The 24,935-nt window shown below is 35.1% G+C and overlaps 2 protein-coding genes across 2 annotated transcripts in view; both read right to left on the reverse strand.

Moving 5' to 3' along the window:
- Positions 1–24,935, reverse strand: part of LOC101889049 (phosphatidylinositol 4-kinase beta) — a 143,694-nt gene that overhangs the window by 106,571 nt on the left and 12,188 nt on the right. The window lies entirely within an intron of this gene.
- On the reverse strand, positions 9,034–11,456 carry LOC131801259 (uncharacterized). Its single transcript, XM_059119736.1, has 3 exons — positions 11,008–11,456; positions 10,676–10,935; positions 9,034–10,617 (listed from the first exon to the last, which is right to left on the reverse strand). Coding segments are annotated over exons 1-3 (1,398 nt in total). The 5' UTR covers positions 11,009–11,456; the 3' UTR covers positions 9,034–9,480.

Here is a 24,935-nt window from a genome sequence, read left to right on the forward strand (position 1 = left end):
AGAACTAATGCCTTAAAGGTCTGTGATGACCATGCGAGATGACTGAAGCCATTGTCTCCAAAACTAAAGTTGCTGTGGGCTCAAAGGCGTAGTTTTTAAATTGTCGCAAAAGGCTTAGAAGCGAACAAAAATATCCTTTAAACAATTTGTGCTGTACAGAGTGAATATGTACAGTGCTTCTTTGGAATTATGACAGACAGTTGAGTATATTAAAATATATGGCATGTAGATGGCGGTCGGTGTGCTAAGGTTTTTCATTTGGTTATTTTAGGCTACATAATCTAATTTTAAATTTATATTTGCATACCAATGCTCATTGATTTGATTGAATCTAATCATTTATGTTATAATAAATAAGTTCCTTATCATCATTATCGTCTACTTTTTCGCTATTCGAAAGCTCACATAAAGTGACTGCAAGGTTACTCGTATGTGGGGCTTTTCTAACATGCATACATACAGATGTATCAAAGTCTTTGTGTAATATGTGTGTACACCTTTCGGAATGGCCTGTATGTCGATTATTCAAGTTTTCTACTCATACAGATTTATACCCATTTATCCATTTTATCCATTTCGTATCTGATAAATATTACAACGTTTCAGATTTGGACAATATCAACTACTTCCTTCACTTTATATGAGCTCTATGATCATTTTTAGAAAATGTTGAAATGCACTTGAGATACCAGAAGTATTCCATGTCATCTAATATCGACAATAATATAAAGATGTGCAAAATTGAGCGAAAATCTAACATTTATTTCCTATTTTATGCGAATAATTGCGAAAATTTTAAAATTCCATATTCATATCACATCTCTGGCTCAGAGAAATATTTAGATATACCAAGTTTGAAAAGAATCACGGACATATTTCGCATGTTATGAGAAATTGATTATGAATTTATTCAAAATTCTGACCCTTTGTGGAAGAGATACCAGAAGGGCAGGCAAAATCTGACATTTTCATACCAGATTTAAAAAAATATTGGGATTTTTGAAATTTGAAAAGAATCGGATGCTTATATCGCATTTTATGAGGGTTTTGATTTCAAAATTTTAATCCCATTGTGGGGAAGGTACCAGAAGGTTTGGGCCGATATATCCCATCTTAATTACACATCTTGTCTTGGTAGAAATATTGAGATGTGCAAAATTTGAAGACAATATGACTCTTATTTCACATATTTTAAGAGCAATAATTATTTAAATAATTAACCCTTTGTGGTAGAGGTACTTGATGGAGTGGGCCGTTATTGTCCACTTTCGAACCACCTCTAGCACTGATAAAAATATGAGGATTTTCAAAGTTTGAACAAAATTGGATGATCCTCCATTGTTCTATAAGATAAATTATTTTCTGTGGAAATGTTGACCTTTTGTGGAAGAGGTACCAGAAGGAGTGCACGGATATTGTCCATCTTCGAAATCTATCTAAATTTTACCAAAATCAGAAACTCCCATCGAGATTTAAAATCGTGCGCACCGACCAGCCAGACAGGCAGACAGATGGACGCACTCCGGTAGATCGACTCCAGATGTCCTGAAACGGATTTCGACCAAAGAGACCTAAAATCTAAAAATATTATTTTGATGAGATAACTTTTTGGCCGTTACAAATGTCATATGCCCTCCATAGACATATGGCTGAGGGTGAGCAGTAAAGGCTTTTGAATCGTCCACAAATAATAATACGATTAGAGATTTGAGAGAAATATAGAATTTTGAGCGTGTTTTTAAAAATTGTATTTATTCTTTGAAAATATCCAAAGTTTTGAACGAATTGTTAGTTTTATGTCAAAATATTATTCTTATCAAAGCAAACGAAACTCTGATGGTAAAAAAGAAGGTAAAGTAATTTCAAATGAGCATTCGCATTATTTATTTTCTTAATTCTACAACGAGGGCTCTTGATATTAAAAATACCTGTTTTCAGTCTTAAAAGGAGCCAAAATAGACAGAAGCAGGTGTTAAATCCTACAAGTAAATTTGGTATCTCCATAACAAAATCTCCTTTGGAAAAATATAAAATCTTATACAGAAAGCAATAAAAGCGACAAAATAGAACGGTTCTTTTCGGAGGAAATAAGTATTTAAATGTATATGCGACCATTGACAATAAATAATAAATTTAAGCTCGAAATGGCAGCAACAAATAATAAAGACCGAAAATAATATTAAAAAGACAACGACAACATATGGAAACAATAAAATGCATTGTTGGGAAAAAATAAATGAAATAAAAGAATTTCTTAGAGCATCCACGAAGGAAGAATGCCCATAAGTGGCACAGTAGCCAAACGGGAGGCCGCGATTGGGGCCTTCAATTGTTACAAAAAAATGAAATAAAAGCAGCACCCAGCAAAAATAAACAAATTAAACATTTTAAATTAATTGACAGAAATATTTCTTCCACTCCCTTCCTGACTCCCTCCCCCTTCTCCACTGCCATTAGGCCAGTGCATTCCATTATAATTGTTTAAAACAACACCCAGGGAACACACAAAAAACACATCGAAAATGACTCCAACGGCCAGATGTTCGTTCATGTGTTCAGCTTTGAAGTTGTTTTTCGTTTTTTTGTTTCTTGTGTCATGAATAGCATGAAGAATGTGGGAAAAAAAGATACATACAGAGAGGCAAAACAAAATATGTGTAAGAAAACATTGAAAAAAATGGACAGATGATTAAATCGTAGAGTGATGGGGGGAGGCGAGGGCTGGCTCCCAACAGCATCAGTGAAGAACTGCAGCTGGAACAATAAAAGCGTTTGTTCAAATTGATAATGGGCAAAAGTGAAGTGAAGTCAAGACGAGTGAAGAGGAGAGGAGAACGGAGTGGGCCAGGCATTACCGGAAAACGCTTCATCTTTCAGTGGCATTTCAAGACATATTCATACAAAAGAGAAAAAAAAACATTTTGTGATTTGTTTTCAAGCTGCTGATGTTGCTGCTGTCACTGCTGAAGTTTTCGCTGTTCTTGTTGTTGTTGTTATTTCTGACATTTGTTTTATGTCCGATGATTAAGTGAAATCGCCCTCATGAGGTCAGTTATGTGATATATTCATGAATACAACAGCAACAACAACAACGCCAACTAGAAAATAACTTTTGTTTGTTTTTTTTCCTTTTGGGCATTGCATTCTCCATTTGCTGCTCATCAGTCGCTTCGAATGCCATACTGCTGATCAATGTCCAGTAACCGTGGCGAGTGAGTCTAGGGGTCCATATATTTAGAAACTTTATCAATATTTCAAAAAAAAAAAAAAAAACACAAACAGAAACAGAAAGAGTTCAAGACATTGCACAAAGATTGTTCATAGGAAATACTGTTTGAAAGCTGGGGAAGTATTCCTAAGCATAGGCAACTCGAGAAACAAAATGAGCAGAAATTGAACACTCAAGTTGTGGACAATAATTCACAATCACGCCTTCCCAATTAAGAATTTTATGAATTCTTTATTAAATTTCGTAGATTACATCAATCTAACAACATTAATTTTATAATCTAAACTGTAATCGACTACTCCATATATCGCCCTGGCATATACGGCCATAATAAAAACAAAAAACAACAACATATGTCATTCTTTACCAAAAATGTGTCAATTGTCAACAGTCACAAAATTACAGTTATAAACACAATATTATCTAACATCGAAATTTACAAAGTGTCAATGGACATTCGTTTTTATTTTTTAATGAGGATGGCCAGTCACAGATAACGACGTCATTATTTACTGTAAAACAAACATTGCCTGTTTTTGGCCATTATTAGCTACGTAATATTTTCTAATGAAATTTTGTGGGCGTTGACCGGCCATTTGTGGATGGATAAAAAGCGATTGTTTTCTTTGCTCATTAAAGTGCATTTTCGATTTCGGAGAAACGCAAACCATGACAGACGAATGACAAGGCATCAAAATATTATTGAAAAAAGACAAGGCTTTTAGGTGGAAAGTGAAAATCAATCAAAAATAATCACTTTTAATAGAATTTTGCTAAATTGAAATTTGTGTTTTGCTAAATGCGACACAGTCGATTTCCAAAAAAAACTGTCCATAAAAAATTAAAAAAAAATAAAATAGTGACCTATCCGTCGAGGACAAGCCTGGATCATTGATCATCACAAATGCAGTTTTATTTATTTATTTATTTTTTTTTTTTGGGAAAAAAAATTTTATTACAGGCATTAAAATTCAATGACGTGGTAAATATTTCGACCATTATTAAGCGAATTTTTCATTAGACCAGATCATAACTTTGAGCGTCATATATATGCCAAATTCCACAATAGAGAACACTGTGACGTTTGGCATTTAGATGGCGCTCAAAAAGGATTGTACTTTTAGGATGGGTTTAAGACACCCTTTTTAAAACTCTTGTAAAAACTTTTTTTACAAAAAGCCTCTATGATAGAGGGTTGCAAAGGCCTTTCAGTGATATTTAACAATGTGCATTATTTTTTTAACCAAAGTCAGTGGGATGCAATTTAATATTAAGGCAATAAGGATAATCTTATTCCAAAAGATACTATTCAAAATATTTGATTACTTACATATTTTTAGTTAATTGAAGTGGTAATAGAGCGTATACGAACCTGTAAATAAAAGGAGATAAATATTAATAATGTAGAAGGGGTAAATAAATATTTTTGTTTAGTTTAGTATTTCGCCTCCTAACCCGCTTTTATTCAGCTGAATTTTTGCTTTGGCTTACTAAAAATTGAGCAAATATTCTCTAGTGTCGTTAAAAAACAGATGAGTGTGGAGGCGATATGATTTTTTTTTATAAAATAACCTTAAAATCGGATGAAGATGTATATCGAAGGTATATACAAATCTGAACCGATCTCGATATAATTTGGCAGAGGTATTTTCAAGCTGTATCTGATGTCCGATATCAAATATCCTTGTTGTGAAGTGCATATTACGCATGTCCGGGACTCTAACATTAAATTGGATGAAACATATACCGAGGAAGATGAAATAACTGCTGACATTACTAAGCCACTCGTCCGACAGCTTTTAAAATTATTCCAGTGACAGCTCATTATATTGTTTACAGGCATACAAAAGCATTTTGGTGAGAATTTTCCAGAAAAAAAGTAGTTCGTGATAGAATTTAAGCGTGATAGTGTTATTTCTTAATATTTGGCTGGAAAACCACAAGTGGCTATCGTTAGAGATCTCCAGAATTTAAATGTGTACCATCGCTCGTTACAGTGATACTGGTAGCTTAGCCCGACGTCAAGGAAGTGGACGGAAGAAAACTGCAACATCAGCTGAAATGGTTCGAAAAATAAAGAAACTACTTGATCGAAATCCGCGTCGCAGTAGCCGAAAAATGGCTCGTGAGGTGAACATATCGCAATATTCCATTCGGCAAATATTGAAAAATGAGCTCGGGGTAAAGCCATTGGAATTCCAAAAACTGCAAAAATTTACACAGCAACAGAAAGAAAATAGACTCAAAAGAGCTAAAGAGTTGCTTCGCTTGGCGAACTGCCGAATTTGGTTTTCTCCGATGAGAAAACATTCGTTGTCCAGCAGTTTGTAAACAAACAAAATGATCGTGTTTACTTGCCAAAGAGGTCAGCTGAAAATGTGCACCTTTGGTTGGCCACCAGAACTCAAGCGCCGGCCATGATGATGGTGTTGGCCGCTATAACTGCCGATGGTCGCTCTCCGCTCGTATTAATCGACCGTGGCATCCGAATAAATGCCGGACATTATCGCGAAAATATTTTGGAGGGAGTATTAAAGCCTTGGACACGCAAACATTTTGGCCGCAGACCTTGGACATTCCAATAGGACTCAGCACTATCGCACTCAGCATGCGCCACCCAAGAATGGTTACAGAATGAGGTTCCTCGCTTCATTTTCAGCGCACAATAGCCATCAAACTCTCCGGATACCAATCCGTTGGACTATTGTGCAAATACCAAAGTGTCGATCACCTCAAGCAAGCGCTTCGCCGGAAATGGGACAAAATACCGGAGAGCAACATTCGGGCAGCGTGTGACGGTTTCATTGGCTGTTTGAAGGCCATAATTCGTGTCAAAGGTGGTCAATTCAAACAAATCTAAACTTATTCTATTATTTGATGCTATTTCCGACATTTTTTGCTTTCATTCAATAAAATTTAAAAAAATATATAAAAATTATGGCGTTTGACTTTGTTGCAGTGTTTTTATCTCACCCTGCATATGGTGAATAATAACCGTAAAATCGGATGAAGATGTATATCGAAGGTATATACAAATCTAAACCGATCTCGATAAAATTTGGAACAGATATTTTAGAGCTGTATCTGATGTCCGGTATCAAATATCCTTGTTGTGGGTGTGCATATTACGCATGTCGGAGACTTGAACATAAAATCGGATGAAATATATATATGGGAGCTATGGCTATATATGAACCGATTTTCAGCAAATTTTATGTACTTGCTTCTAGTCGGAAGTGGCAAAATGCAATTCATTTGAGCTGATATTAGTCATTTGGTGCACAATAAACCTAAAATCGGATAAAGATATATATGGGAGCTATATCTAAATTTGAACCGATCTTGGCTAAATTGTTGGCACTTATTTCTGAGCCATATCGAATATGTGGTAGCAAAGATCATTGTTGTAGAGTGCATATTACGCATGTAAAGAACTTAAAACCCCAAAACGAATAAAACATATTTAAGGGAGGTATAGCTATATCTGAACCGATTTTCACCAAATTTTAAGTACCTGCTTCTAGACTGAATTCCGTCGGAAGTGCCAAAATTCAACCCATTTGGACTAATATTAGCCATTTAGTGCACAATTAACCCGAAATCGGTGGAAGATATAGATGGGAGCTATATCTAAACTTGAATCGATTCTCATAAATTTCAATAGGGTTCGTCCTTGGGCCAAACAAATATTTTTTGGAAAATTTCATCTCAATCGGATAAAAAATGCGACCTGCATTTTGTTCACAAATATACAATAAATCGATTCAGAAAGTGATTCTGTGATAATCCTCAAAGTAACTATTGGTCTACCTCGCTTCCTTCTCCATGTTACCACTATGTGGTGTAGGGTATAAAAACATATACTAATCCAACCAAGATTCACAGCATATATTTACAATTTACAAAGAAAAATACCAAAATAAACCATGTCTAAGAGCACAGCAAACCAGTTTTCATCGGAAACACGAGGGTCACAGTAACAAATTAACAGATTTCGCTATTTAATGCTTAGTTGGAAAAAGAGACAAACAAAAATCCATGTAACCACAAGATGAACGATGTAAAATTACATATCGCTTACAAAAAAATAGAAGTGATGTTCACACCTTCTCGCTAAAATGTTTGGCACCTAAAATTGTAATGCGTAGAGATGTAGGTTCTTCATGGACAATCTTCAATGTGATCTTCATGGAAATGAATTACTTGCAATAATAGGAAATAAATTTCATGTTTAACAAAACAAATGCTATTAAGTGTTGTGTATTTGTATATATGATGTATGAATGTATGTGTGTGTGTTTTGGAATGTAATGGATTTTTACAATCACCCAAACCAACGAACTGCACTTCCGTTTCTTGAGTAAAAAATAGCTTCTCATGGAATGTCGTTTCATTCATAAAATCAACACCCCGTGTCGTTTTGAAAAATTACTGATAAAAATAAATGCAGACTATTCAAGTGAACATACATACAACATATGTAATGCAATTATGATTATTTCGTTTAAATGAATAATAATATTTTAGTTATAACTGCAGCAATTTGTTACTGAATCTACATTCACTCTTCTATAAAATTCAGATTTTTTGTATGCACATCTCTTTCGGATGTTTGCCAGTCAGTCAGATGTGCCTTTTTATTGAAACTGTCACGTTTAGCACCAGACTTTCATTCAGCCATGTTTCAATACTCTTTACACGACGAGTTACATGACTATCTGCTGTGAGACAGAACAATGACCGGTTTTATTTTTATATATTTCATCCGAACACACACAGCTATCAGTAGTTCACCATCGAGACTCTATTATATGTATATAAGTAGATGTGTTCCGTCCGTCGGGATTGTGCAAAAACAAAATACATGCATATCACCACACATACACCACATTTATATATCAGCACAGTAATGCACATTTTTTATTTATTTATTTATTTATGCATGCTGATTTATTTATACATTTTTTTCGCTTGAAATAATAAATAATTTTAATTATATTTTTAATTTGCACCAAGTCGATGATGAAGAGAAGCAAAAACAAGCGAAGAAAGTTCACAACACGACGCACTATGTCGCGAGTTCATACAAACGGCGGCCAAAAATAGAAAGAGTTGTCGTAGGTGGATGAAATTTTGTACAGATGCTTATTATTGGGCTAAAAAGCAAATTACAAAAATTTGGATAGATTGGACCAAAATTCGGTATACCTCCCATATATAGGGTCTTCCAAATTTCACTCTTTTAGCCTATAAAATCGTTAATATTCAACCAAATTTGATGAAAATTGGCATGTAACTTCTAATTGGGCCTATAAAACAGTTGACAAAAAATTGGATTGATCGGACCATGATTTGGTATACCTCCCATACAATGGGTCTTGAAAAATTCTCTCTTTTGGGATATAAAAACGAATGTATTAACCCAAATTCGACGAAAATCTGCAGTTTACTTCTAATTTGGGCTATAAAACAAGTGACAAAAAATTGAATTGATCGGACCATGATTTGGTATACCTCCCATACAATGGGGCTTGAAAATTTCGATTTGTTGGCCTATGAAATCGTATGTATTCAACCATATTAAATGAATATTTGCAGTTTACTTCTTATTTAGTGAAATATTAAAATTGTCTGTAGGTTTACGTTTCAGAGTATTTTATATTACAAAACCCTCTTTTCAATAAAACATGTTTTATTCGTATTTAATTTTTATTAATAACATAAGCTTTGAAATACACTATTCACTACATACCTCACTGCAATCATCAGATTCATCTTCTGAACATATTTCCGGAATATTTAAGTTATTTTCTTCACAAATATATGATTTAATGTCTTCCATGTTATAATTTCGGGCCAATATATTATGACTGTTCAAGGATATTACAGGGTCCGATTGTAGTATCAAATACTGAATTAAATCCCTATTTGACTCGACTCTACCACATTTTCGGGTGTGTTTCAAACGGTTGCTCCTAATTATTTTATGGCATGACTCGATAGCCTCTTCCGAAAGCAGTCCAAGAGGGGATGTACTGTACCTTACATATCCAATGCCATGAACTAAAATTTTATGCACCGTGACTGGCATGTAATACCAAGAGTATAAGTCGATGTAAAGTTGCCATGTATCTTGAAGAAGCTTATGAAATAAATTTATATTTATAAATCTCCCACAAGACAAAATCCGCAAAATGAGGGAAAAATTGTAAATTAATCTTCTGTTGACCCCGGTAATATCTGCCGCTACTTCAATGTTTGAAAAAAAAACGTCGAGCTGTATTTCCATCATTTGATGTCCCGTAGCCCGGTTTTATTTTGTCGACAAGAAGACCTAGATTTGTTTTTAATGCTCTTCGTATCCTGATTTTATTTTCATTCACTAATATTGTGTTTCTACTATCAATTCGCCATGTCTTGACAGGTAGTTTATATGCAATATGAACAATGCACTCAAAAAACTTAATCCAGGCGTGTAAACTAGATATACCGTTCCTATAACACTCTTCGTTGACTTCTCTTTGGTATATAGATTCATCATTCATTTGTGAAGGCTTGGCGCCACATAAAACACAGGTTGCACAACTTTTATTGCCATACAATACATTTAATACAGCTCCGTCAATCATTGTTAGTTTCATGCGATGAGAAATCATAATTTCATAACTGTTATCAATGTATACACAAGCATCCAAATCTGCTATTTCTTTCTCTATGTTTTCTTTGACTTCATTTATAGTCTGTGAATTTTCCTTTGTAAAAAGTATTTTAATAGGTCTACATAGCCTTGAAGATGAGTGCCTGTCGTTCTGCCACAAGACATTTTCGTTTGTATCATCTAAAATACGCAAGGGCACAAATGAAGAAACGAACATAAATTCATCTGTTGCGTCTTCGTTTCGAAATTTTTGTTTATAGAGGCTATGACCACTGCTGCCATCAAATCCCCATTTACATTCTAAAGTTATATTATTTTTCGGACAAATTTGTAGTTTAGTTAGAATGCTCTTCGCGGTATTATCCAAAAGTGTTTGTAGAGGTACATTCATTGATGTTTCCGTCACTTCTATATTTTCTGGAATCAATTTTTTCTTAGCTTCTGCTATAGCATAATACGATGGGAAACAATTTTTATGTATAGCATTTACAGCATTTCTCATCATGTTATACTGTCTAACTGATAAATCCATATCCACGTAGAGCGCCAATGCTTTTTCCACTGAAATAATGTCCGTTTCCTTTACATTCGAAAATCTTTTTGCAGCTGTTGTTATGATGTCCGCCGAAGTAGATGCAACAAGTTCACCTACACGTCGCCTTTTTGTTCTACATGAACTTTCCTCAAAGTTAATGCGTGGTCGACCTCTTGATGTAGACTTATCAGGTTCCTAAATATTTAAAAGTTTTTTAAATAATTGGTTTAATAAAAATAATCTTCAAATGTACCGAATCAAATTTAAAGGTATCCATAAGAAACCAATCTTTTAAGACCATTTCTACTTTATCCCTCTTTCGATAGTATTTTTTCCACGTAGAAGACAATTTGTAGCAAATATTTTTAACCTTTATGTGTTCTTCGCCCGTCATTTTCCTTCCAATTCGATCCTCAATAAATTCTTTAAGTTTTGCCAGAACATATGACATACTTTGATCCTTTACTTCTAACCATTCCAAAAATATGTCACAGTTTTTTAAAGAGGTGGTCACTAAAAAAAGCAAATAACTCTTAGGACCGCAGGTTTCCGCAGCTAATTTTTTTATAGGTTAAAAATACATACTTTTCACAACTAAAATCAACAAAAATGTAGACTAAACTTTTTTAACCTTTTTTTTTCTACTCCACTAATTTCAAGATTTGCTTTACAAAATAGATGAACTAAGTACAACAGGTGTTTGTAACTGTAAACACCATATGATCACTATTTACACCCAAAACAAAGGTGAAGCCAAGTTTTTGACATCCCAAGTAACTAAAATAAACACTTTTTTATAACCGTTACTTTTAATATTCAAATTTTTGAACATATGAAAAAAGTGTCAATTTTCCGAAAAAAATAGAAAAATGCCGATTGCCAAAAACTATCAGATTTGAACCCTCGTACAGGCAAAACTACTTGACGTATCACTACCAAAATTCATATTATTCCTAACTGGAATGTTTTCTATCAATTCTCATCAATAAATTTGTGCTCTTATGTACTTGGTTTTTACCATTTTTGGCCGCGGTCGTGACACTGTGCGACGGACGACCCAGTGGTGATCAGTGATTCATTCGGATTTACTATGAAATGCTGCCAAGTCATTTGAGATTAAGTGGGCGCCACTATTTGTCTTCTGGAAGCAATTATAGGATGTTGTTGTCTGTCACGATTACAAAGTGCATTGATTATAATTCCAATAAATGATTTTATACCCTCAGCCATATGGCTAGAGAGGTTATATGTCATTTGGCACGACCAAAACGTGCCTCATTAAAATAAAGGTTTTAGACCCTAGGTCTCTTTGGACCAAATCCGTTTCAGGACATTTGCGGTCGATCTAACGATGTCCGTCCATCTGTTTGTCTGGTTGGCTGATGCCACGATAACTCTCGATGGTAGTAACCGATTTGATCCAAACTTGGTGAATCGTTATATTATTGTCAAACTTAGATCGAGTTCGGAGATGGGGAATATCGCTCCACTTCTTCTGGTACCTCCCCCAGAAAATGTCAACATTTTCAAAGAAAATAATTTACTGCACAAAAAATCCTAATATTTGCATCAGTGCAAGGTCAGGTGCGAAAACGGACAATATCGGTCCACTCCCCCACAAAGGGTCGAAATTTTGAATAATTATAACACTTATAAAATTTGATGTAAGTGACCGATTGTCTCCGAATTACGCACATCATAATATTTTTATTAACCCAAGGTCTGGTGTGAAGATGGAATATATCGGTCCAGTCCTTGTAGTATCTCCGCCACAAAGGGTCAAAATTTTGAATATTTATGAAGTTTATAAAACACGAAATTAACATCCGAATACAGTCAGCCTTTGCAAATCTCAATATCTCCGTCAACACAAGATCTGTTATATAGATGGTAGAGATCGGCCCATTTCTTCTGGTACCTCCACTACAAAGGGTCAACATTTTGAATATCCATGGAGGTCATAAAACGCGAAATAAGCATCTGATTTACTTCATATTGCACGCATCCCATTATTTGTAATAAAACAAGTTCTGCTGTGAAGATGGAATATATAGATCTACTTCTTCTGGCACCTTCCTCCCAAAGGGTCAAAATTTGGAATATCCTTGAAGCTTATAAAACACGAAATTAGCATCCGATTCCATTCAGACTTCGCACATCTCAATATTTCCATCAACGCAAGACCTGTTATAAAAATGGTAGAGATCGGACCCTTTCTTCTGGTACCTTCCCCACATAGGTTTCAAGATTTTGAAACAAGAGAAGTGAAATAATCATCCAGTTCTCTTCAAATTTCACACATATAAACATTTTTGCTAACACAAGATCTGCTGAGGATGATATATACATCTGCGAACCCCTTCTGGTACCTCATCCACAAAGGGTAACAATTTTCAATACTTTTTTTCCGTCCACAAGTTATGACAGATAAAAGTATATTGATTCTTTACACTCACGTCAAGCAGAAACCTGAGATGAATATGGAATTTATGATTCCGCATAAAATTGGATAACAATGTTCGATTCTCCATTTGAATAATCATAACAGAAGTCAAAATATATTTAAATTGTCGAAATGTTTCTTCTTTAGCCAGGAAATACCTAAGTTCAGCTATGAAATTTACAGGTAATTCGAAATTGATACATATGTCAACTGTCGAGTACTTTAATTTGTCCCGATATCGGACAAAAATGTGACAAAATTGCAATGTACAAATCACTGTGTGTTTCATTCTCAAACCTGCCAGTAATGACAACTACATACATTCTGCAGTACTAGTAGCAAAAAATAAGGAGTTATCCATATAAAAATGTCAATGCAAAAAACGTAGCTTTATAATACTATGTAATGAATAACAGCGGCGTAGGGAAGGCATCTCTGACTACAAAACCTAAGCCTCGGCTTCGATTCTCCGTCAAATCGATTGGAAAATAAAAAACAAGACCCTAACCATAACTAAAATTGCCGAAGACGCTACATAACTAAAATGCGCGGTTTTCGAGGAGACTTTATCCGACATTTTGAAGTATGTGGGAGCTTGCCTTTTCTATTTAAGTTACTTTGCGATGTAAATTTTCTTTGTTCAGCTCTACTATTAAATTGTTGTCGCACAGTGTCATGAAAATCTATTTTTATTTATAACACCAAGGTTTGTATATCGTCATAGTTTGTTTATGTGTCCGATGTGCGGATATTATTAATTAAATTTCACTTAATTACCTATCCGAAAATTGCTTCAATAGCCCGAAAAATCACTTTCTGCAGAGTGTATGTGCACTTCCTTTCCAGTGGCAAAAGAAGCGTGGCATTAACAAAAACAAACAAACAAAACAAAAAAAAATCACAAAATAAATTGAAAATTTGCATAAATACAAAATATGTTTTCCTGCTTATTTTTCTGCCAAATAGGCAACAACAGCCGACTACTACTAACACACTGAAGTTTAAAAACGAGCGAGCGAAAGAAAATTAAAGGAAAGAAAAAAAAAACAAACGTAAACAAAGAAACACAAATTGCAACGTCAACACCGCGCACAACTGCCAGAATAGGTGCTTAAATAAATGGAATTATTTCACTTTTTGACGTCCGTGCGCATTCGTATGCCAATCAAACAACGTCGCCAACGCTACGGCGTGCCAGAGAATGTAACTGTAATTCCATGTTAATTAACCAACAACTTCCGTTCGGCAACGTTCAGTAAGCCAAGAACAACGTCCGACGTTGAAGGTTTGCAACAACGTCCACCACTCTTGTGGCGGGGTGGGGGTAGAGTAATACACCAATTTGAATTCAATCTTTAAATACATTTAATGATGGAAGGTAAAGGTCTTACAAATTCATGTCTTGGAATAAAATTCGACTTGACGCGATTTTATTTGCAATAAGGCGGAAATAAATCCTCGAAATGTTTAAATTTTTGGGTCAGGGTGGATATGAATAGGTCCCTTTTTATCAGAGCATTCAAAAAAACCGTTACAATACTCCAAAGTCTGACTATAATAATATAACATATAAAATAACTCAGGATTCTGGCATAGGAATAGCTACAAAGGAAACCCCAGTTTTTTGAACGCAAAAGGAAGGGGGGGAGACTGTTTACAATGTTTAACATAGTCCTCAGTTTAAGAAATCTGGATCTAAATTTTGAGACTTTTTACAAACTCCTTTATACAAATTGTATACCCCCTCCAAACCATCTTTCCGTTTTCTTCAGTGCATTGCTATGCCTTAAATTTTGCTGTCATTATTTTGTTGTTATGCCATACCTTTGTTTTGTTCTCCTTATCTCTTTAAATATTCCATTCAGCAAAATCATGTGGGGATTATAGCCTGCAATACCTCTAGCCCGACTGCTGTCAGCGAGCAGCGATTGGACTTGACAACTTGACATTTTATGTTTGTTTTTTGTTTTTTTTTCTTTCTCTTGTTCTTCACACGAACAGAATTTTAAATAAATTCCTTGAAATTTATTATTTAACCATAACAAATTAAAAAGACATGCAAAACGAACAACTTCAAGGAGAGAATTTGGAACCAATAAAAAAAAACAAGTACAACAAAACAAAAGAGAAATGGAAAATCACGTTCCGTCAACTGAAACCCACAAATCAAAAGTGGAAATTGTTAATGGGATTTTTCATTTCATTCTAAAAGGTGTCGGAATAAATCAGCTAAGAGGTATCCCAAGGGTAGGCTTATGTTGAGGTGCCAAAAATAAAACGTATTGAAAGCTGTGGTATGTAAAATTCTGTGGAATTCGGTTTACAGTTAGATTCGGTTGTTTCATTTTTTTTGTGCATACTGCGATAGAAGGCGAAGGAGCGAATTCTATTTTCCTTTACCAAGCTGAACATTTTTTGACAATTTGGTTTAGAAAATATAGAAACCAGCAAAGAAAAGTAAAAAGTCAGGCGAGGCCGCATAACCTACACCAGCTATGAATGCGAAGAGTATTTAAAAATTTATACAAACAACAATTTCGGATTTCCACACAATTTAGTGCCATTTAGTACTTTTCTCTTTTCCACCTCCTCATATTTCTGATTTATTTATATTTGGCTGGAAAAAAGTGGCTATCGTTAGAGCTCTCCAGCATTTAAATGTAAATAAATCTTTTGTGTCTTGTACCATCGCTCTTTAACGTTACCGTGATACTGGTAGCGTATCCCGACGTCAAGGAAGTGGATGAAGAAAACAGCAACATCAGCAGAAATGGTTCGAAAAGTATAGAAACGACTTGATCGAAACCTGCGTCGCAGTGGCCGACATATGGCCATATCGCAATATTCCATTCGGCAAATATTGAAAAATGAGGTCGGGGTAAAGCCATTGAAATTTCAAAAAGTGCGAGAACTTAACCGCAACAGAAAGAAAATAGACTCAAAATAGCTAAAGAGTTGCTTCGCTTGACCGAAAGTTGTGAACTGTCGAATTTGGTTTTCTCTGTCTCCGATGCGAAAACATTCGTTGTCCAGCAGTTTGTAAAAAATTAAAATGATCGTGTTTAATTGCCAAAGAAGTCTGCTGAAAATGTGCACCTTCGGTTGGCCACCAGAACTCAAGCGCCGGCCATGATGATGGTGTGGGCGCTCGTATTAATCGACCATGGCATCAGAATAAATGCCGAATATTATCGCGAAAATTTTCTGGGGGGTGTATTAAAGCCTTGGGCACGCAAACATTTTGGCAGCAGACCTTGGACATTCCAACAGGATTCAGCACCATCGCACTCAGCACACGCCACACAAGAATGGCTACAAAATGGGGTTCCTCGCTTCATTTCCAGCGCACAATGGCCACCAAAATCTCCGGATACCAATCCCTTGAACTATTGTGTCTGGAGCATTTTGGAAAGCAAGGTTGGGAGTAAAAATACCAAAGTGTCGACCACCTCAAGCAAGCGCTTCGCCGGGAATGGGCCAAAATACAGCAGAGCCTCATTCGGGCAGTGTGTGTGACCGTTTCATTGGCGTGAAAGTGGGCATGGTCAATTTTTTCCAAAAAAAAAAAAAAAAAAAAAAAAAACATAACAAAGGGCTATTGCGAACATTTGTAAAAAAAAAATTGTTAAAATACATTCAACCGTTCTCTGGAGATTCAATTATCCACGAACGACATTTGATTTTTATATATAATCTCGAATTTGGTAACAAATTTGTGTAATAGACAATTTACACAAAAGGAAAAGGTTTATCTCAAATCCACGAAACACATCATCGCTTTCTTGGTAGATACTTGGACTTGCGATTACTTCGTCGTATATTTCGCCTAGAACTCAGAGAACGTCTTTTATAACGTTGCGGAATTATTGGACGGGGAGGTGCAGCAGCAGAGGAACGACGATTTCTTGCAGGGGCAATGAAACCAGGACGAGGTAGTCTAAATGCAGGACGACAAACATCCTCCAGAATATTCTAAAAATAAGACATACATTTAATTTTTTTCATCGCTACATTGGGTTTTGCAGATCATCACCTTTTGATTGAATTGCTGGCGTTCGCGTGGAGACATTTTCCGCCAAGCCCTGAAGCCGTAATGGAGAATTTTCCTCAAATCATATGCAGGATGTGTCTGCTTATATTTCCGCAAGAAATTCACATAGGGATGACGTGTCAGTGCACGTGGATTGTCGTCGAAGATGTGAGCGAAATTGTGAATTTTGTTTTTACCAAATGTTAATGACATTTCACTGGGGATTTGGTTTTTGTTGTCTTCTCTTCGGGAATTTTCGGTGGTGTTTGCCAAATGTTCTTTTTGTTTTTCCTCCGCAGCTCACAAACAAGTGTCACTTTTTTCAAATTTGGTTTAAATTTGTTTATTAGAAAATATATACAAATATAAATGTAGGTATGTGTGTGTCTTTGTAGTTGTCGTTGTCATTGTCACTGGCAGGCAAACAATGACGTACATATTTTGTTTAAATTAAGTATGAATTGTTCTTGTTGTAGTTGTTGTTGATCCGTTTTGCTGAATGTATGCTTATTGTATGCGCTATTTTCAGTGATGATTTTTCCTAATTGCTTTTTGTTTTGCTTTGTTATTGTTTTCCCATGAAAATCGCCCGAATCACGTTTTGTCAAAATAGAAAATCAAAATAACAACAAAGCCAACAAAAACACAGATATACTCTCTTCTCTGCTAAAATAGTGGAATTCAGATGCTTATAAAAATGTGAAAGTATTGGCTCAATGAAAATGGTGTGAATATGGTGTAGCGTATTTTTGTATAAATCGTGGGAACTAGACGAAAATGTGTATATGTTTTGACAGAATAAGGGCACCACCAAAAGAAAAAAAAATGTATTCAGGGGTTAGCTTTGTTCTACCTTCTGTATTTATGCCATGCCCTGAGCCATATGGCTAGAGAGGGTATATATCATTTGTTACGGCCAAAACGTGCCTCACGTCAAAACGTGCCTCACGTCAAAACATGCCTCACGTGCCAGACCCAGGTCTCTTTGGACCAAATCCGTTTCAGGACATTTGGAGTCGCTTTAGCGATGTCCTTCCGTCCGTCTGTCTGGCTGGCTGTTGAGCACGATAGCTCTCAAAGGGTGTATCCGATTTGATCCAAACTTGGTACATCGTAATATTATTGTCAAAGTTAGATCGAGTTCGGAGATGGGCAACATCGGTCCAATCCTTCTAGTACCTCTCCCACAAAATGTTAAAAATTTCAAGATAATAATTTACTGCACAGAAAGAGAAAGGATAATCCGATTTTGCTCCAACTATGCTAATCCTAATATTTACTTCAGTGCTACGTCAGGTGCGAAAACGGACAATATCGGTCCACGCCATCCAATACCTCTCCCACAAAGATTCAAAATTTTGAATAATTATAACTTTTATAAAATGTGATGTAAGTGTCCAATTGTCTTCAAATTACACACATCAAAATATTTTGATCAACCTAAAAGCCCAGTGTGAAGATTGGTCCACTCCTTCTGGTACCTCCCCCACAGAGGATCTAAATTTTGAATTTTCATGAAGCTCATAAAACGCGGAATTAACAACCGATTCCATTGACACATCTCAATATTACCATCAAAATAAGTTCTGTTATAAATATGGTAGAGATCAGAACATTCCTTCTGGGACCTCCCCCACAAACGGTCAAACTTTTGAATAACAAAAACGATCATAAAATCCGAAATAAGCTATCTTCAAGTTACACACGTCAGAACATTTTTATTAATCCAAGATCTGGTGTGAAGATGGTCCACCCTTTCTGGTACCTCCACCACAAAGGGTCAAAATTTTGATTATCCATGAAGCTCTTAACACGCGAAATTTACATCCGATTCTTCAGACTTGCTACATTTCAAAATAAATCAAAGCAAGATCTGTTATAAAAATGGTAGAGATCGGACGATTTCTTCCGGTACCTCCCCCATATAGGGTTGAAGAAAAACGCTAAAAAAGAGCGAAACAAGCATCCAACTCTCTTCAAATTTCACACATACAAACATTTTTGCTAATGCAGGATGATGTGGTGAAGATTATATATATATATATCTGTTAATCCCTTTTGGTACCTAACCCAGAATACTGTCATAACTTACGAAACAAGTCGGCGATTCTTTACAGCTTGCTATATCTAAATATTTTTCTTATCCAGAAATCTGATATGAATATGTAATTGATCGAAATTTATGGTTTCGCATAAAATTAGGAATAAATGTTCGATTTCCGTCAAATTTTGCACATACCATTTTCTCTGTATTAGATGAAGTGTGAAAATGGAATACTTCGGCCCGCTATATCTGTTACCTCGCGCATATTTCCACACTTTCCAAAAATTTGCACATATCTCATATAAAGTATAGGAATTAGTCGATATAGTTCAAATCTAGCAAGTTTTAGGATTTCTATCAGTCTTACATCAGATACGAATTGGTCAATATTGGCCAACTTCGGAACCTCCCCCATAAAGGATCAACAATTTGAACAATCATAGCTCAAGGCTGGGGTATACATCTGTCGGCAAAACAGGTTGATACTATTTTACTTGTTTTACTTTTTTTCGTTTATATTAACTGTAGTAGTACTGCAAATTGGCCCCTCCTCAATTGATCCGCCCCTGTATTCAACTCATGCCACCAATCGGTTCATTAATCTAATTTTGTCTTGATCATGATGTAGTTTTATAAAAATAGAAAAATGAAGAAAATTAAAAAAATATTTAAAAATTAATAAAAAAACAAGAGTGTATTTTGGAATAATGCTTTCAAAAAATTTCTTCTTTGCTTGCAAAAAAGAATTTTAAGCAACAAATAAATACTTAAAAAAATTAAAAAACACGTTTTGTTCCAAACAAAAGACCGAGGGTCATAATGGAATAATGACATTAATCTGTGCCAAGGATAGACATTTTCAATATTTAAATGTTGTTATTAAATGCAAAAGCTGGGGGGAGAGAGAGAGAGGGCATGACGCACATTTTAAACGCCAAACAAGATGAAAATAGTAAATATCAAAAATATGTGGATTTTGGATTGACACTTTTAAAGTATTTGTTTTTTACTTAGAAATATGAAATTCTTTTTGTGATAAACCAAATATTCGATCATGGATTTGTTATTGCGCACACTTTTTGTGTTCTAAGGATGTCAAACAACGGAATAAAAGAGATTAAGATTTCCCTAGAGCAAAGAAAAAACATCCAACGCGGAGAAGCAAACACACGCACACGCACACACACACTCTCCCACCAACAACTAACAGTAAAAATTGGCAAAAAAAATATTGTCAAAATACAACAATAATTACATTGATAACACAACAATAACATACTTAGGTTTCAAAAGAACTACATGACCAAATTAAATACCCCCACCCCCCACAAAAAAAAAGTCAACAATAAGCCAGTCTCCCATCGTTTCGCCTTCCCTTCCCCCACATCCCCAATATTAATAATAACTGTAAGAGAACGGAAATCGAATTACCCAAGACTTGGGCGAACGGTAAAGCAATCTCAGAAGAATACAAGTAAACAAAGGCCCCCCAACCCCCACCACTGGCCGCCTGATCCAATGACACAACAAATAGCAATTGTTGTTTGGAGGGAGCATTTTTTTATCGCAGCTAATACCATGGCAGCTTGTTTTTCTGTCAATGGAGGTTAAGTAGCTTCATAATGTACTGGAAATGTTGTTTGCTTGGCTGGAAATCACTGGTCTATGGACCAGGAAGGTCATCACGACTGGCAATATTGGCAAGAGTAACAATTTTCATTGACATGTTTCTTTTTTTCCACTTGATGGGGGAGGGGAGGATTTCTTTCGAATGTAATTTCTGCATTTTTGCAAAAGAAACCAAATCCAGCCAAACAATTTCTGGCCAATTGGTATTCATGACAAATTCTGGTTACTTCTAAACTGGTATGTTTGGAATTGGACAAGCAACTGCCACACCACTGCCAGCCATTCACTTTTGGTTTTCGACAAAGTCGGCGACATCGTCACAAGCATAAAACCAGATGGCTCTCTCAACTAAACACGTATGTATGTATGTAGGTAGGTATGCATGCATGGAGGTATGAACATTCGATATTGGATTAAGTGGGGAATCAACGGCAACAAACCGGAAATTAAATTGGTATTCAAATTTGGTGTTATTTTTTTGACGCAAATCGCCACCAACAGCTGAACACAGCTAACCAATCCGCAAAGCAATCATTACGGCTTCTCTTGTCTCCGAACAACCGTAATAATAATAATAACAGACAGCAGCAATAATCGAACGAAGACAAGATCAAGAAATTGTTGTGGGACAGGTTTTTCTGTGATATCATCATTGAAAAAAAAAAAACATAAATAAATAAAGGAAGAGATGAATAAAGCGGAGATGGCTGTGAGAAATGTGAAACATTGTATAAGGAGGAAACACTTGACCACTGAGGCATTTAATTGTGGGCCGAAGACAGCATCATAACAAAACAATCCTCCAATATTTTGATTTGAACTGCCTGTTTTTATTAGAGAGCGAAAAATTTTGGATAAACCGTTAACAGCTAAAAATGTTGAGGGAAATTCACCCGAAAACAGGTGTGTGTGATAAATATTCCGTTAAAAAATACTGGGTAACTTGTACTGGGAACATTTTCTTTCTCACGAACAAATATTGCGAAAATTTTGCGAACATCAAAATTGTATTTCTATAGTGAAAAGAAAGCTATTTATTGCTCTGTTCCAGAACCAAAAAGAATGTATAAAATTTAATTACGAAAACTGATTTTTCCTTTATGATATGGCAAAAAATTGCAAAACTAGTAGATTTTGGCAGGTTCATAAAAGGCATATATATATACAACCTTGATTGTGAAAAATTATAACCTGAAAGAATTATTGAAGTTTTGCCTGAAATGTTTAGACACACAGCTGCTTAGGATGCTGGATAATTTCCCAGTCGTGTATGGAATTCGAGAAGATAAGTCAACAACCAAGAGTCTACATCATAAACCGATTCGCAGTTCTTTAGGTAATGGCAGCACATTTCGCATATCCGACAAGTAGGTGCCCACTTTCATGAAAATGTTTAAACTCCAAGAAGGGATCAAGCTAATCTATTGAACAAGATCGAAAAATTTAATTTTGCCTGCGTACGTGTGATGATATGGCATATTTCGACATGACATGACATTGATACGACATGACATTCATTTGCATGATATTTTACGACACAATTTCAAATGACATGTCGTTGGTGCTGACAAGTGTCTAACAAATAGTGCTTTTCAGCCTTCTCCATGGGACACTCGACACTTTTTAAATGCACATTTAGAATTAATAGATCTAGCCAGATCGAATAATTACCTGAAATTTTTATACAGACAGACAGCTGCTTATTTTGCTGGATAATTCTCCAGTCATATATGGAATTCGAAAAGAAGAGTGAAACCCCCATAGTCTATATCGTAGACAAATTCGAAGATGTTCAAGTAATGACAAAACATTTCTCAAAGAAATTTGTTTTTTTAATTCTGCCTGCAGACGTGTGATCGCATGGCATGTTTGACATGACATTATTTTACATGACATAAATAAACATGACACTATTTTACATGACATTGTTTGATCATGACATTGTTTGATCATGACATCTTGCGACAATATTTTACTTGATATATTGTTAGAGCTGACTGACATTACGTTACAGCTGATGTTTTCGACTGTCGAAAAATATTAAACGTCACATCCGTATATAAAACGTAGAAAAAGTATAACACGTCATATACTTCCAAAATACTGTTATATCCCACATAATAAATCCCAAGTTTGTTGATAAACGTTTAGGTCGTATTTTTAAAACCTCATTGATCTTAATGAGAATAATTTCCATGTGTAAGTCTTTCAAATCTGGCAAAGTTACTTTAGAGAACTTAAAACCTGAGGCTGGAGTTTTGTTTCAAAGTCATAAAACTGTAAAGATTGGGCAAATTGTATATTGCCTTTCATTGTCTCAATCAGGCAATAGATGACCGACGAAATGCTAAATATGTGTTAAAATATATAGAAATAAATTTTTCTGATATCGAAAAAAATGGCGGTAAATTGTGGAGAAAAAGAGAAAAAAAAGGATTCTAGAGCATTTAGAAGGATGTACATTTAATCGAAAAAAATCGGCGAAAATCCTATTAAAGTGTTCGCTATGTTATATTATAATATAATATATAAGATATGGTGACATAACATATTTTTCCACTACAAGCGCCATCTATTGAAGCAAAAATGAAACTGGAATGAATGAAATTCTTTGTCTAGGTTCACGACTTTTTCGATGTATGTATGGTATGTCGGAAAAGTATGTCATATACGTCAGAATTTCTGACAGACCATCTATGGAGCTGACAAATAGTGTTTCCCAGCTTTTTGCATCGGAAAACTCAAAAACTAGATTGACACTAGACATTGGACAAAAGTCTAGGTCAAATCGAAGAATTTCTCTAACTCAAACCTTTGGAGCAAAATTTCATTAATTCTGCCTGACATGATTTGACATAACATGTCATTATTTGACATGACATGATATGACATATATTGCAAGAATCTGTGTGGAAAAACGGTACAACTGCCTTAAAGGTAAACTTATTTTTTTATGGTAGCATTTCGGCATTAGACTCCCGCACACACACCTATCTTCATCTTAGAGTCCAAAGCGTCTAGAAGAGGTTCTATACCAGTTCAAGCGTTTCTCTGATGTATTTTTATGTATCCTTTAGCATGACCATTATCTCCTATTGTATTTACCTTGAAGCATTCGGCGCATCGTTTTCATCGGTAATGGGTGGAAATAAATTGCTAGACGCCTAAAAGTGCATCAGGTTTAGATCAGATTTTTTTATAAATTCTACAAAAGATTGTTAAAGCCCTTTGTACCCTGTCTAATTGAGACAGGAGCAATTTCATTTCATTAATTAAAATTTTAATGAAATTTCCCCCCACAGTCTTTGATTGCTTACCCAAGTTTATGACAGTTTCATGAAATAAAGCTGAGGACAAATATTTACCTGAAATAAACAAAGAAATACAAAAAATTTAATTATAAATAAAAAAAAAAACACGGAAAGAGGGGGATTTTTAAAGGGATAGGGAGGGCAAGGAAATATCGAATATCAACAATACTATTCGTAGTTACGCTTCGTCGAAATCAATCCATTTGTTTATTTTGTGCAGCGAAATGCATTTCACGGATTTGAAATTTACATTATGCAATATTTTTGGTATTCAAAATTCCGAAACATCGATTGGTTGATTTATCGAATTGTAATAACTTGTTTACATTTCGCCATATTACAAACACAAATCACATGCGTGTGTGTGTGTGAGGCTGGGGAAAATTATGACGAATATAAATTGTAAATATTGCCAAGTATCTGAACAAACACTGAATTCACAATACAAAAACAAATTGAATCAAAACGCCAAAAAAAAAAAAAAAAACAAACATTGAAACATAAATATTTCACATCAACAACTGAGGGACAGAAGCACTGAAAAATTTCGTCTGCGGGTGCAGCTGTACTCAGGGCGAGAGATATTTGTGGGTTAGTTCGGTCAGTCAGTTGATGAGGAAGAAATTCCGAATAGAATACAAGCACTGGAATGTGAAACAATTAATCATTTTTCTGTCCGTATTTGTGGCCAATTAAAAGGTGTTTACATTTCAATTTATTTAGACTTTCTATGTTAAGTTGCTAGAACATATTTCATTCCTTAAGGAAAACTAACATTTATGGATTGATAAATAATGGGATGTAGATTTTCTATAAAATAGCGATATGGCTTTTCGAAAATTAAAATTTCAGAAGATAAGGCATTTTTGGTGACTCAAGTAAACTCCTCATGCTATAAAATTTTGTATCTCCTCCCTCACCCACTGCGGTTACTTGTCGGAATTATATGAATGTTTCTTTTTATTTGCAAGCCAGTATTTAATTAATATTTAATTTCCTAGTCAATTGCTAATGAATTCAAACGTAACATTTATTCTCACAGAATTTTCTTCTTTA

The sequence above is a fragment of the Musca domestica genome, unplaced genomic scaffold, assembly GCF_030504385.1.
Source record: "Musca domestica strain aabys unplaced genomic scaffold, Musca_domestica.polishedcontigs.V.1.1 15, whole genome shotgun sequence".
Taxonomy (NCBI): domain Eukaryota; kingdom Metazoa; phylum Arthropoda; class Insecta; order Diptera; family Muscidae; genus Musca; species Musca domestica.

What these genes read in the sequence shown, in the direction of transcription:
- LOC131801259 (XM_059119736.1), bottom strand. An exon ending in ATACCTTTAAATTTGATTCG is followed by an intron (nt 10,618 to 10,675) that starts GTACATTTGAAG and finishes TTAAATATTTAG; the next exon opens with GAACCTGATAAGTCTACATC.